The sequence below is a fragment of the Neovison vison genome, chromosome 1 (assembly GCF_020171115.1).
Source record: "Neovison vison isolate M4711 chromosome 1, ASM_NN_V1, whole genome shotgun sequence".
In the NCBI taxonomy this organism is placed as follows: domain Eukaryota; kingdom Metazoa; phylum Chordata; class Mammalia; order Carnivora; family Mustelidae; genus Neogale; species Neogale vison.
Window position 1 is genome coordinate 70150354 of NC_058091.1, and position 15936 is coordinate 70166289.

General features: G+C 38.5%; 1 protein-coding gene across 12 annotated transcripts in view; it reads left to right on the plus strand.

Annotated features, from left to right (window-relative positions):
• Positions 1-15936, plus strand: part of EPB41L2 (erythrocyte membrane protein band 4.1 like 2) — a 213463-nt gene that overhangs the window by 163793 nt on the left and 33734 nt on the right. For 8 of the 12 annotated variants that reach the window (XM_044248921.1, XM_044248964.1, XM_044248940.1 and 5 more), the window contains exons 11-13: positions 4596-4768; positions 9524-9696; positions 14351-14413. In XM_044248921.1, coding sequence (XP_044104856.1) covers positions 4596-4768; positions 9524-9696; positions 14351-14413 — 409 coding nt within the window. Of the gene's footprint in view, positions 1-4595; positions 4769-9523; positions 9697-11207; positions 13924-14350; positions 14414-14704; positions 14794-15936 lie in introns of those variants that run through there. The other 4 variants (XM_044248972.1, XM_044248981.1, XR_006384595.1 and 1 more) reach the window with 3 other exon arrangements.

Consider the following 15936-nt stretch of genomic DNA (forward strand, 5'->3'; position numbering starts at 1 on the left):
AGATCCAGAGTAAGTCAATCTGTGTCATTTGTCACTTCATAGAGAACTTTATTGTTTAAATGTCTGATTGGCTTTAGTAACTGAAATGTGCGATTTTCTTGAAACGTTTCTTTACTTTCCATAGGTAATTAATAATAAACATTATGATAATATAATGTTGAGATAATAGTATCTGAAACAATAATACTTGATTTATAATGGGAGGATTTTTGTAAAATTAAAATGTTACTGTGCTTCTTAAGCAGTAAAATATGTAAAAGTTGATTTCTTTTGTGATGTCACCTTAGATTGCCTTGCTCAGGACCATTAGAACTCTAGAATGATTATTATTTCCCGAAAGTGAAATGGTAGAGGTCTTATAGTGATTTTGATGTTGTTTTTATGAAGATACGTTCTCCTTCGGTAAAGAAAAGTAATGTCAAAAGGAAACAATTGTTCAGTGATCCTGAAACACTTTGTTGCTTGGCCTGTATTTTGGTAGGAAATTTATTGGCATTACCATTGACTTAAGCTGCCAAAAATATTCTTTTAGAAAAAGCTAAATAAATGTCTGTCAGTCCGTTTTTGTTTTGATATTTGCTTCTATTTAATTGCAACTTAATTAAGGATTTTTTTGTTGTCAGAAAATTAATCTGTAAGTTAATATTTTGTGTATGTGGTCACCAGTGACATTTGGGTAAAGAAGTATTTTATCTCAAGTTGAAATAAAATAAAAATCCTCTAGTTAATGACTTTCCTAATCTTACATATACATAGATATACATATACATATATATGTATACATATACATATACATAGATATATGCCTTTAAAATACTTGCCTTGTATTTCTTGGATTTATATTTTTGAAATATCTTTTACAAAATGCATAAGTGGATGATCTGATACATATTTAAATGGCAACAAACCGTCTGTTACCTTATAAACAAATTAGACTAGGGGCACCTGGGTGGCTCAGTCGTTAAGCGTCTGCCTTTTGCTCAGGTCATGATCCCAGAGTTCTGGGATCAAGCCCAACATTGGGCTCCCTGCTCAGAGGGAAGCCTGCTTCTCCCTCTCCCATCCCCCACTGCTTGTTTTCCCTCTTTTGCTGTGTCTCTCTGTCAAGTAAATAAGTAAAATCTTTAAAAATAAAAAAAAAATTAGACTAAAGAAATATGATTGTGTAGAACTCTCCTCACCTGGACTTAGATATTTAACTGGTTACATATCCCAGTCTATATAAATGAGAGCCCGCTTTCATAACTGGAGGAAAATATAAAACCAACAATCTCATTTTATAAGGGCTTTTTGTAGCATTGGGATTGTTATTAAATTAAGACTGAAATATTCAGCAGTAGTTCTCACTGTGTTAGAAGTTCTAGAACTTGTAGCCCAACTTCCCTTCTCTAAAATCCTGGCATAAGACAACTCAAAAGCTGTTCTTCAATTCTATTCTGAGAACGGGAATTCTGGTAAAAGGATAGGTAGACGTGTCTTTGGATTTTCTGGCTACTTAAATTCAAGTGCTCTCCAGCCTGTATTTATTGAGCACCTGCTGTATATAGGACCTAGCACAGATCTGTGCGAAGCTATGTAAGATAAACTAATAAACAGAAAATCAGAAAACACTAATGGAGGTTTTCTTAATTTTGTTTGAAATTGTTTTGTGAAGACTGCAGTTTCTCAGGTTTCTCTCTTTGTGAGTTCAATTAATTTTGTAAAAGAAGAGGAGAAAGTTAAATCTTTAAAAAGATCTATGCCTTTACTTAGATATTCTTTAAGATTTCTCATAATTCCCACAAGTCAGTATCCTGTTTCTAGTTTAAAATTTTTTTAAAAAATTTGAGTTGGGTTTCATGAATCGGATTTGATAACACCCGTAGGCCTAAAAGGGGTGTTGTCACTGCTGGGGGTGGGGAACTGTTACTGGAACTAGAAATGAGAGCTACCAGTACATCCTCCTGTGAAACTGATCTTCTAGGAAAACCTGGCCTTTGGTTGAGAGAGGCAGTCAACTGAGGTGACCCTACAGATGGCTGCCAGATAACCCCAACCTCACTTTTCTCTTCAGTTCCTGTCTTTTGTTTTGTTTTTGAATAGTTACACTTTATTGGTTCAGATAACATGAGACCTGTCCTTTTATATGTCACGCGTATGATACATTGTTGACTGTAGCTGCATATATATCAGCATTTGGTATGTTGTGGACTAGCACATGTTGTGCAGCTGGTGTCTAGAAGGCTCTAGCTTCATCCTCACTGAAGCTTTATGCCCGGTGACTAACAACTCCCCATTTCCCTCTCCTGCCAGTCCCTGGTAACCATCATTCCAGTCTGGAATCTATGAGTTTGTTCTGGCTTCCTCATACAAGTGAAATCATGTAGTCCCTACCTTTCTGTGTCCGGCTCGTTTCACGCAGCACCATGTCCTCCAGATCCATCCATGTTGTAGGCTGCAAAATTCTTTTTCTCGTAAGGCCAAGTATCACTCCGCTCTGTGCATAGACCACATCTTTATCTGTTCATTTCTTGGTGAACGTTTATGTTGTTTCCCCATCTTCGCTATTTCCAATAGTGCTGTAATGAACATAGGAGTGCTTCTGATTTCTTTTCAGGATCCCAATTTCAGATTTTTTTTTTCTTTGATAAATATCTAGAAGTGGGATTGTTCGATCATATGGTAATTCTATGTTGAATGTTTTGAGGAAGCTCCATACTGTTTTCCATAACTTTTACATCATTGTGCATTGCCACTGATGGTACGCAGGAGTCCCAATTTCTCCACCTGCTTGCCAACACTTGTTGTCTTTAGTGTAATAATTTTGGGGGATGGGGTAGTTTTTTTTAGGGTCATCAATGCCTATTTTCCCCTTGAGGTATTCTTTAGAAATTCTTTTTTCCTCTGGTTGATCTTCTATTGACTATAGAGTGTACTTCATGAATAGATGATAAAGATACATGTGATTTAGCTAACTTGTTTTTCATGAATGAATATTTCTTCCCTTTTTTTTTTTGAGGGGCAGGGTGAGAGAGAGAGAGAGACGGGAAGGGCAGAGGGAGAGGGAGAGTGAGAGAATCTTAAGCAGACTCCATGCTCAGCACCAGAGCCTAACGTGGGCCTTGACCTCACAACCGTGAGATCACAACCTGAGCTGAAGTCAAGGAGTTGGGCTCTTGACTGAGCCACCCAGGTGCCCTGAGAATGAATACTACTTTATCATTGCAGTGATGAGCCTGCCAGTGACCCTTTCTTTTCTATAGATGATTACTTTCTTATAGAGCATTCTTAGATCCTCCTTAACTGGATTGGTAGGTAGGGAAACACTGTCATAGTCAATGAGAGAGAGAGAGAGAGAGAGAAAGAATGATAAATGACCATATATCTTACCCTGCCTCTCTTATTTATGATCAGGATGCTGAGAAATTTAATCTTTCTGTGCCTTTACCTTGACTGGAATCTGTTGTTGTTGCCTTTAAGCAGAAGATTTCTTAAAAAAAACAAACAAACAAAAAACAAGCCGAAGGTTGAAAAATACTTGAAATTGTAATGAACTCTTTAAGAAATCTCCTCCTGGAGGGATGGCTGAGTGGCTCCGTTGGTTAAGCATCTGCCTTCGGCTCAGGTTGTGGGCCCAGGGTCCTGGGATTGAGCCCCACATCGGGCTTCTTGCTCAGCAGGGAGCCTGCTTCCTCCTCTACCCCAGCCTGCCGCTCTCCTGCTTGTGTTCTCTCTTTCTCTCTCTCTGACAAATAAGTGAATAAATAAAATCTTAAAAAAAAAAAAAAGGAAAAAAGAAATCACTCCTTGGAGAATGAAAGAAAAAATTTTGATGGAGCTCATGTTCTGGAATTGTCAACTGAAGCCATCTTGTTTAATAAATGCTGTAAGAGCTCCAAGATTATCTTTGTTTGTTAAGATGTTTTGCCAGCTCGTGATTAGACAATGGAAGCGAGACAATTCCAGTTGTATGCCAGACAAGATTGGATTTATTTACTAAAAACATACTTTTGCATAAGCCTGAAAGTATTTGACATCAAGAAGGTTTGCCTTCATTTATTATGAGCCCAGGGTGTAAGCAGCAGAATTGTGCTGGCAAGAAACAATGTTAGTCATCTCTACAGATCCGCTATGTGCTGTGTTCTTCATGGGAAAGCATTGGTTGATGGAATGGATTCCAGAGTTGGATTGGATGTTCTTTCCCAGGAGAAATAGACATAAATATTGAGAATTACTAATGGTAATGGATTGCCACTTGGCACTTATAGCTAGAAGCAAGAATTCAGACATATGTGTTTATATAAATGATTTAAGCTAATACAAATAAATAGCCTTTGATATACACTGAGAACAGCTGCTCTTTTGCTCAGGTTGTGGGAAACATACTATTCATGAATACATGACTGTGGATTTAGTCATCTTATCGCTCCCCTAAAGCTCTGTATGTAGGAGGATTTATAAATAATGTTCTTTTTTCATTAGAAACTTTAGGCAGCCTTTTGCTCTTTAAGTTGAGTAATCTTAGTAAAATGGGATAGTAAAATATAAAGTTTCAACTTTTTTAAAAAAGAAAATTCATAAAGGCTCCTATTTCAGTTCTTTGTTTCTCCCTACAGGCTTGTGTCTCCAGAGCAGCCACCAAAGGCCAAGTTCCTGACCTTGGGGTCCAAATTCCGCTACAGCGGCCGTACCCAAGCCCAGACCCGTCAGGCAAGCACCCTCATTGATAGGCCAGCGCCACACTTTGAGCGTACCTCTAGCAAACGTGTCTCCAGGAGTCTAGATGGAGGTAAACACATTTATGATAGTTTGGATTCTTTTAATCTTTCTCTAATCCAGTGTCAGAAAGTGGTGATGTCGTGAATGAGGTCCTCAGAAACATCCTAGAGGGATAGCTGTTTATTCTGAATAAATAAAATGGTATTTCTTATACTCACAAGAAAAGTTTATAGTGTTCTCAGCTGTCATTCTGAACATAAATTTATGCAGTGTATGCAAATATTGAGAATTCTTGTGGATAAGATGTTGGACAAACATATATCTGACTTAATTGTGATGTATTTTATGTGTTTTAATTTCTTAAGCTTGTTAATTAATGGCAAAAGTGGAATTCCACAGATTTTGGTATGATAACATAAGAACTTTTATTCAAAGGAACTTAACATGTTCTAATTTTATGAGTTTAAAAACCCTTACTGAAGCTTTCCAAACTTTCTAGCATATCAGAAACCATCTGCTTCTTTCAAAGACTAGTTGAAATGTCATGCTTTAACAAAAGGAAGGGAAATACAGTGTAATCACCAGTTCTTCAGCCAAGGCTGGGGTGGGGGGAAGGGAGATTTGTATAAATTTCTATATTGTTTTATTAGAATTCTAATTAGCTACATATTTGTAGTTTTATATATTTTACATTTGGAAATAAATTGATACTCTTTTCCTTCATATATGTATCTTACTATCCTAATTTTGGCTTAATAGCAGGTCTTCTGTAAAGGAACTAAAGTTAATTTTATGTTAGAATGCTTTATAAGAGACTTCATTTTACTTTGTGCCTGGAAGAAATTAATTGATGAGTGACTTTCTCTTAGAAGTAGTTTTCCAACATTTTTTAGTTGATTAATCTCAAAATATACATAAAAATAGTAATATTAAATATAAAAATTTGTTTCACTGCTAGCTATCACCTAAGACCTTTCTTGGTTCCTTCTTTTACTGACATTTCTCTGAAATAGGAACTAGAACAACTAGTTTTAAGTGGCTAAAACAGATGTGCTAGTAGATAAAACTGCGCTCATTTGTGTGTGCATGTGTGTGTGTGTGTTTATCATTTGAGTTTTTGAGTATAGTTGATGTAACAATGTTGCATCAGCTTCAGGTGTGTCACATAGTGATTCAACTTCTGTGTGATGCTCTGTTTGCCACAAGTGAAGCCACCATCCATCACCATACAGTACTAGTCCACTATCATTGACTGTTTTCTCTTCTGTATTTCTCATCGCCATGACGTCGTCTTTCTGTAACTGGAAGCCTGTATCTCCCATTGCACTTCACCCATTTTGCCCCTCCCCTGCCCCATTTCTCTCTGGCAACCATCAGCTCTCTGATTTTAGGCCTGATTTTTAAAATGCGCTCTCATTGATGAAGGATGGACACTCCTCAGCCTTGATCTATTTTTCTTGAAATAAACTTGGAAAAGAGATACAAGTAGACACGCAGAGATCTGTCCAGGGATTTGTTGATGGGCATTTTTGTATATATAGTGATTAAATCTTGACTCTGGAGAATCTTCCATATAATTTTGAGATGACAGGTAGTGCAAGGGATTCATAAATTGTGGTTCAAGTCAATGTCCGCATTTCCAAATGTGGTAATTTAAATTTAGTGAATTTTTAATGTGCAGTAGCTGTCAGTGTATCTTTTAGCTCATCAACAACAGAGCACTTTTTTCAAGTAAATGTGAAAAATGTGCCTGCTCATGGAAATATTTCACAAGCCTTGCCCCTTACCACAGAGAATTTATATAAGTGCTGCCTAACTGCTGTCAGGGTTGGTTAATACCCTGAGAGAAGTCATTCCTGCTGCTGGAATATTGCCTGTTTCAGCCTTTGTTTTAAACTCTGAGGCATTACAACTCTTATATTGCAAATTCTAGAGTTTAGAAAGAGCAATTAACCACTGTGTTTTGACATAGATAAACACGGCTCGAGGAAACCCACCATCTTGTACAAGTGGTGAGTGCAGAGGATTATAGTAGGTCTGTATCTGAAAACAATGATTTTTGCAAGTAAAAGCAACAAACATGGCACAGTGATCCATTATTGTTCCTTTTGTGTTTTGGACACTGTAATTCATCAGATGGGCCAGTCATCAAAAGGATTATTGTGTTCTTGTGAAAAATAGAAGGCTTTTCGTGCCAATACATGACCAGACAGCCAGTGAACTATTTGGTGAGGGATTCCAGGCTTTTTCCCTCCCAAAGCAAAGTGAAGCTGTAACCTGGTACTAAACTGTATTTTCACCACCACTGCCCAGCAATATACCTTTCTGTTGTTGTTGACATGGGTTATATTTTCTTGTCCCTGTTTAGTTTTTAAGTTACACCAGACTAATTTAGATTCATAAATATTCCTTACTTTAAGGTTTGGCAAGTGAAAATAAATCTCCCAGTTCTTGCATGCAATCTAAAAATGAATGTGATATCTAAGATGAAGCATTAAAATAAAAATCAGTCTAGAACAGCTTTTTTTGAACAGTGGGATTCTGAGATTGGGAAATCAAACCCCAAAGGAGGCAAGTCAGTTATTTAAGAGAACAACCGAGATGCATCTGAGATTGGAGGAGACAGTGATGTCCTGAAAATGGAGACTGGAATAAGCAGGGACCTGAGATTGAGCCATGGGAGAAGGAAGGCCCATCTGGGAAAGAACCATTTTGGTTGAGACTTGAGGGATGAGGGGGAGCTAGCACTGAGTAGAGCTGGAGATAAAGCATTCTCGGTGGCAGAAACAGCAGGTCTAAAAGTTTTAAGATGAGGGAAAGTTGATGCAGGCCAGAAACAGAAAGAAGACTAGTTAGAGCTTTGTAAATGATGGGGAGAGGTAGGCTAGGGACAGGTCATGCAGGACCTTGCAGGCCACGAGGAAGAATACAGTTTTTATTCTAGTGCTATTGAAGTGTGTGTGTGTGTGTGTGTGTGTGTGTTACACACGTGTGTGCACACTTAGACCAGCCCATAAGTGCACTATATTACCTTTTTAAAAAAATCAGTTGGTGCAATGTTGAGAGTGATTGACAGGACAAGAGAGGAAGCAGGCAGACTGGTTTGGAGTATTCCAGGTGAGAGGAATGAGGATCTTGCTTGGGCAAGAGTAACCAGTTGGCCATTTGGCACCATAACCTGAGCACCTGCGGCCTCCAGGCTTCTCAGGGTTCAACAAGTACTTAAGACCTAGAAAAGGTTTTTGGTCTCAAAATGCAAAAAAACCCCAAAACAAATAGCCTGCCCTCCTGCACACTGAAATTAATGTGTCTAAAAGCATGCAAAATAAGTATTTTGTCAACCTTGTTCTATAACTTTAAATTTGATATTCATTAACATTTTGATTACCTTACAGCTTAAACCATTTGTAGGTCAGAGTTTCCCATTTTGCAATAATTTGCGTATGGGCAAGAGGTGCTTAAAAATCATAATCATAAATTGAAAGAGTTACTCATAGTCCTAGATTTTCCAAGGAAGAGTTATTAAAATCTTTTCAAAAGTTAAAAATGCTGGGAAATAATTATGCTTCATGTAAAATGTGACTTTATTTTGTGATTTTGGTGTGGGCTTTCAGAAGTAGGAGTACCTAAGGACCGTCAGAGTCTTAAAGTGGCCCAGAGTGGTAAAAATGCAGAGGAAGAACTGGCCACATTTAGATTCAGTTGGATTTGATGGTGTTGAGGGATGAAGGCCGAAGGCATTAAGGTTTCTGGCTTGGTTAACTGGTGAACATATGAGTGTGGTATCTGGCGAAAAAGACAAGGCTGGGGAAGAAGGAAGGTTTGGACAGGGTACATGAAGGGAGTGGGCTGAGAGCTGTTTTGTAATACAGAGATTAGAGGTGCTTGATGCCTTCCTAGTTCAATATGGCAGATCTCACAATCCCTGCCCTCTAGGAGTTTGCGGCCTAGAGGCCTTTGTGTCTACTGCACTTCTCTGGGGGACATAGAACCCCTGTCAGTCACCCTGTCAGTCAAGCACTTTTTATACAGGTGAGATAGTCATTAGTCATTGGGGGCTTGAGGGAGAAGCTACATATGGACAGAGGCTTTGTCGTTGCTCCTCACTTGCATTTGCTGAAATGTGATGCCCTCTTAGGTTGATCTGCTGTATGACAGAAATTTCAACCCAATGTATGTTCCTGTTCTTCTGCAGGAGAGATGAAGGAAATACATGAGGGCCAGGTTTGCTGGGTCAGGAAGTATCTGTGTATTAGATTTACTGTAGATCAAGTTGAGGCATTCAGCAGGGAGGTTAGAAAAATGAAAACTATTAAACATAGAAGTTATTTCTGTAATACTGACCTTTCCAGTCTTGTCATAATTTTGAAAGGTACTCAAATTAAAGGTTCCTTTATGGGAAACATCTTAAAAACTTACTTAAGCAAGTCATTTTAATCCCTAGATAATTATTTGTTGCGGTAAATAGATTCAGAAATAAGTTCAGGCAAGATCCAAGAGACCCTAGAGAATTCAAATATTGCTCACTTTAGGATTCTGACATTATGTGCCATGTCTGTTTCAGCTGGTCTTAGAGCTCCTTCTACTGGCCAATGATCAGACTCCGCATCCTTCAAAAATCGGATTTGAGAGCCTGGTGTAGTTGAATGGGTTAAAATTTGGACTATAATTAGAATTTGGATAAGTTTAAAAATGGGTTTGATATGTTGGTATCTTCAGAGCTCAAGCAACGTTCCTGCTAAATGTCTGCATGCTGCTTGTTTCTCAGTGTAAGCTTGACCATTGAAATGTCCGGAAGTAATCCCAAGTGACCCTTCTTTCCTAGCTCCAGTTGGTGTTGTGGATCAAAGTCTTATGAAGGATTTTCCTGGACCTGCTGGGGAGGTTTCAGCATACGGCCCGAGAGTTGTCAGCACTGCTGTGGTTCAAGATGGGGATGGCAGGAGGGACCTCAGAAGCCCGACTAAAGTCCCACATGTGCAATTCATTGAAGGAAAGGTATGGTAAATTAGCAGAAAAATGTGATCTTAAGTGTACTTTGACTGGAGGCTGTTACATTTGTTGTTTCAGAACTCAGGTATTATTTAGAATTAGCGTATGTTCTCTGTGATAGAAGTTCTCAGTATGTAGGCTTCTACTGGTTTGACCAGGGTCTCAAACATTTTTCTAATTGTTGTTCAAAGCAAAATATTGTAATGTAAGTTATATTAATGCAAGCAAGTAATTTAGTAGCCTAAAATTTTTAACTGTCTGCAAAATCATCCTCTTTAGCTAAATCCCTCTACTATAGGAGCTGTGGTGACTTGAAATTTATATTTGTTTGTTACAAGTAATTTTAAGTATAGTCTCAAGTATTTTACTTATGTTGACTTGAGGTTTTTTTTTTTGAAATGAACAAAGATGGTTTTTATGAAAAGTGTTATTTTTCATTAATTTCTAAGTGAAGAAGAAATTCTTAAGCCAAAGGTGATTATTTTGTGAACAGTGAATGAGAAGATGGTGTGTTGCTTATTTCCTTATTTGGCGCATACACTGTAGTGAATGGAGAAGTAACTCATGCTGTGTTTTCAAATTTGTCACTATTATTTTATGATACCTTTTTACCTTGGGCAAGTACTTGGAGGTAGATTTGAAGAGGCTTGGAGTTCATCGGATCACTCTTCTATATCTGCACAAAGCAACTTTTTTTGTAGATAACATTGGAAGTGAACGCAAGAAGGAAATGAAATCCTGCAATATATTTATAATGTTTTCTAAATTTTAACTTTTGAAAAATGTAAACACCTGCAACATGAATTTATAAAGAAACCACTAGATGAAGGAGCAGCCAGTGGCTCAAGAATTCCTGTCCTGACAACCTGTTGGCATGGAGGAGGGCTCAGGGACCACAGGGGGGCCTTACAGGAACCCCAGGGACTCAGCCATCAGGTCCTCCAAATGCCTTTGTTAAAGAATTTGTGACTATCATGCTAAAATTAATTATTTGGTTGAAAATAATTCAGTTAAAAATAACCAACAAGATCTCTTTAACTAGTGAAAAGTTAGAGTCTTTTATAATTATGGTATTAAGGCCCCCAGTGGTTGTTACATCTGAAACAGGAGCTCAGCCTTTCAGGGTCTCCCTACCATTTTGCCTAGTTACTTTGATACATGCGGTTATTTTTAAAAGTTACTTTAAATTCCAAAGGAAATTCTGCTTATCTTCAGCAAATGACTGGGTGTAATACTTTGAATACTTGTCAGCAGCCAGGTTTATGAGTGAGAATGTCGTTTGAGTTTCATTGGGTCTATTTGCAATCCGTCAGAAAATATTAAATCCGGTTTTTCTCTTTAAAAAAGATCGTGTAATTCATGTTCTAACTGCACTGTGTTAATAACAATCTCTACTTGCAAGTACAAGTTTTCACTAACTGCCCATTTCTTCTCTTTTTCTCTTGCCTTTGTTTCTCCTTTGAATGTTATCTGTTGTGCGATTTCTCATTCAATCATGGGTTTGCTCCCGAGGGTAGCCTGTTCCCATGTGCCCACCTTCACCTCTCATTCGCTGTGTTTCATCTCTTTCCCCAAACCTTTTACCGGTCCCTGAGATGGACTTGCTTTCAGACATTTCGGAGGAAGACCCCTTTGGGGAGGCTGACCGGATCACACTAGACAGCTTAGAGCTCCCTTCCAGCGGTGAGCTGTCTGAGCTGGGGGACTGCGAAGTCCCTGCCCTTGATTCTGTCTCGGGTCCAATTGCAGCCTCTCCTCAGCCTGACTGTCCTCCCACCCATGAGAAGCCTCTAAAAGAGGCTGACTGCAAGGATTCTGAATTTGGGTACTTTTCCTTCCATTTCTGTAAATGCTTCCCACCTAGCTTCCCCTCCCTTCTCGATGACGATGGGTATCTTGCTTTCCCCAGCCTCCCCAAGGTCTGGGTCTCCTTCCTCCCCGACGATGTCCAGCACTACCTTCCTATTACCTCCCCTTCCTTTCTTCCTTCCCTCATCCTCATCTTTGGACTCCTTCTCTCTGCTTCTCAGTCAGTGCCTTTTTCTCTCACCTTTTCCCTTCCTCTGGCTCTATCCCTCTGCTATCTGGAGGCTAAAGCCACTTCCTTCAATGTTTCTCGTGACTGTGACTTGAATGACAAAACAGAGGAGGAGGAAGCAATTGCTGGGACTCCTACCTAAGCTTTAATTTGTGGGGTCAACAAAACTCCAGCTTCCTAATATAGAGTGTAAACATGTGCATAAATTTCACCACTGATTACCCTCAAAATAATATGGTCTGCACATTTTCACATACATGGTGTTTTAGTGCATGAGAAATACATGTAAATAAGTACTTCCCCTTCATTGATTTCCATGGACCAGGTCCACACATTCGAAGTTGAGAACCAAGTTATGGATTATTTTGTAAATATCTAGACTGTACTAGGTCTTCAGAACAAAACAAAACAATAACAGGAAACCTCTGTTGCCCTTAACAATCCATATTGGCTCTGTCTGTTTTCCAGACAAATAGCAAGTCTGTCAATGCTGTTCCTGTAGGGTGGACACTTGTTTCAATATAGAACTTAGATTCTGTGGACATAACCGTGATTGATGTGTATTAGTAGAACTCCTTAGTGCCGTTATTTCTCGTTAGAAAGCCAAGCTCCTTCTTGCATTTATGAGGATGCATCTGTAACCTTTACTCCTGACATTTATGGGTTTAATTTCAGAAATTCCTTGTCTCCCTGTTACTGTTAGCATTGGGGAACCAGATGAATTTCAGGTAGTTGTTTTTTTTTTTTTTCCTTTTTTGTTTTTAACTCTAAATAATGTAGTTTTATGAAAGAGTCACTGTCAGGTGTTTGTAAGGAAGATACTACTCTTTAAGGAATACATGTGAAAAATGAAACACAGCTTTTTGAAAATTTAGACTATTTGCCCTATGGTTGGGCCGCATAGTGTCCCTTTATTTAAGATTAGGTGTCCGGTTTGAGGATTTTTGCCCCTAGATAGGGCTACCTCTGCACTACAGGTTGGTGCTAATGTGTGCAGGATGTTTTTGTTTTGCTAGTGTGGTCTGGTGACTTCGTGTCTCATAGCCTGTGGGTATTAGCCATACATAGAGAAAAATCACCATTTAGAACAAACCTAAAGAAAAATGTAAAGACAATGCCATGATTAAGCATACTGGGAGAAACCACTATTCCCAAATGTTACCTGAAGAATGCCAAAGATTGGCATTTTAGAGAATTAAGTATTGACCAAGGAATTGGAACATGATCTTAATAGGTTGTTGGATAACTCTTACTTTTCCTTCTGATAAGAAGATACTCTGAGCTCCTGATCACCTCAGAAATACTTGATTTAAAGGGAGAGAAAAAAAAAATCATTTTGAACTCTCACATTTTGAACTCTCATTCCAGTAAAGAAGAAAAGGAATGTGCATGATCCTGCTATAAATTAACATGTGAAGTTTACCCTATTGTCTTTTGGTCTCAGAATCATTATTTTTCCTTTTTGTTATTCCTCTTCTTGAGTCAGTAGTTATCAGGATTTATGCTTTTTTAAGAATAAATATATTGAAGTATAATTGCCAATACAGTGTTACATTAGTTTCAGGTATAACATAATGATTCGGCAATTCTATAGTCTGTCACCATATGATGTTATTAGAATATTATTGACTATATTCCCTATGCTGTGCTTTTCATGTCCATGACTTAGTTTTAAATTTGCAGGTTTTTGTTTTTTTTTTCTTTTGGGTCATTAGATACTAAGAATTATCCAACCATGAAAAATTATTCTTATTTAAAGAATTTTATGAAGAAAAAGTGGCTATAAAATAGGAGTACTTTTAAATACGATTTTAGCATGCAAGTAGCAAAATAAACCAATTTCCCTCCCAAAGAAAGAAATTTATGTTAAAAACTGAATTAGAGGGTGAATATTTGTCCCTGAGGTAAAATTTGGTTTTCACTTTCCATCATTCTACTTTGCCCTCATCCCTAGTTGATTTAGACTTTTCACATTAGGACAGATGGAATTATGCCATTTTTACACTCTCTGATTTTCATTTATGAGTAAAAACATTAAAAAAACACCACATAATCTAGGGACTGAGAAAGAGTGAAGCTTCCATTCTCCATTTCACCTTTGCAAAGGATTCCTTCCACCATTTGTTCGACACTGTAGGTGAAGAAAGACCACAGTGGCTTTATGTTCTGCATCTTCTGAGGGCCAAACAGTAAAGGTTGGTAATCCTAGTTCACCATTTCAGTTCAAATGCAACATCTCTGCATCCCTGGGTAGAGTTTCTACTGCTACTTTTCTTCTTTCTGGCCATTTGCTATGCGACTTTCAGGTGAAGAGGAAAGAAGAGGAGACACAGCTGGAGGAGGTGGACATTTACCCCCCCCCAAAGTTAGATACCAGGAGGCTGCCGCCTGCCATACCTGTGTTTGCGCTCGCGCGTCTGGTGCAGGGGTGGGGGGGTGGGGGTGCACTTTCGGGGTTGATATGTGAGTTTTGCTTGTGGTGGCTTTTAGGTTCTTAAGAGTTTTATTCCTCTTATATTTTAATGTCTTGGACTATCTGATTTGGGGTTGTTTCTGGTGCTTGCTGATTGATACACTTATGTTTATTTGCCTTTTCCCCCTGTGTGTGATTTAATTTCACAGAAAAATTCCCTGAGAGTAGAAGGGGATAATATTTATGTCAGACATAGCAATTTAATGTTGGAGGTTGGTATAATTTAAGAAAACAACTCTGTCCTGATGGCTGCCAGGCTGCTGTGGACGGGCGGTCACGCACAGGCTGGCTGGCACCCTCCTTCAAGCACACTGCATGAACTGCATGCGGGACAGTTCAACTTGGAGTGCATGTTACTGTCCCACTTTGTTCTTTTAAAGTGGCTTAGGTAGGACTATATCTACTAGAAGTTCTCTAAATGACAACTGGGGGGAAAAAAAACAAAAAACAAAAAACGTTCTGTTCAATCAAATGAGTAAAATTTTAATCTAATACTCTCGAAGTCCTGCAGGTAGATCTCTTCTCTCCTAATGGGTCATCTCCGTGGTGCAGAATCTGAAGTAACCTCCCATCCTTAATATATATTCACCAGAACAGGTATTTGTTGGTTTGGCATTAAATGGCTCTAGATCCATGTTCACAATTTTGGGGGAAAAGTTGGTGAAATCCATGCAGTTAGGAGTGTGGTCCACTTAAAGTAATTACCTTTGAGAAAATGTTGATTCATGGGATTGTTTGGATTAAAAAGAAAGTGAGAAAGGAAAACCAAACCCAACCAACCAATCAGGTGTGTAAAAATATTATTTCCTGTGTTACAACAAGAACGTTTTTTTTGGTTTGTTTTTGTTTTCCCCCTTCTTCTTTGAGGTAGTAAAATGGTGAGATATTCAGTGGAGAACCGCAATTCTCAGTAATCTGACTAATCTGGTTGCTTTTGGCAGCTTTGGTAACCATGGGAAATGTATTTTGCGTAATTTACTAAAATGCTCTACAGTGTAATATGTAACCTTGCTTTGAACAGATGCAAGAAATGTGCCTGATCTCAAGCCACAGTCATTTTTCCATGCCATGCAAAGAGTTTTAGGTTATCGTGAATTTTTGCAAATGGCTCTAGAAGCTCCTAGAGGAGCTACTATGCTTGTGCATGAATGTGGAAGATCTAATTTTATCGAATGCATGACCTGTTCCTCTGGGAGTGGGATGAAAGCTATAAACCAACCACAGGTGGCCCCGTGATTTTGAAATGTAAGAAAAGATTTAAAATTCATTGAAAACTGTTTCCTGAACATTAATTACCTTTTAGACCCACAAATACTATTCATCAGGGCCATTCTAAAAATTCCCACCAATACCATTTGTCAGGGCCTATTCCAGTGAAAATTGACCTGGTAGTTTTACTTGTATCTTTGTCTTGTGTAAGGACCATTTGGTATGTGGGGTGACTGGGCCTCACAGCTGGGCTTGGCAAGTACATGAAACCAGTATACAAGGTTCCCTCTTTCATAGAGAGGCTGAACAGAAGGAGCCTCTGGAAGCCAGTATTTTTATTCCTTAAGGATGAGAAGCCATTGCTGAAAATTCCTGGAGAAAGTCAACCCTTGGTTTTCTCCCTCTCTCTCTCTTTCTCTTTCTCTCTCATGATCTTGGCCTGGCTTTTCTATCAGGCCAAATGTGCTTCTGAGTACCTTTCTCTAGTTATACTTCATTTACTGTGTTCACAGAATGCAGCTGTAGT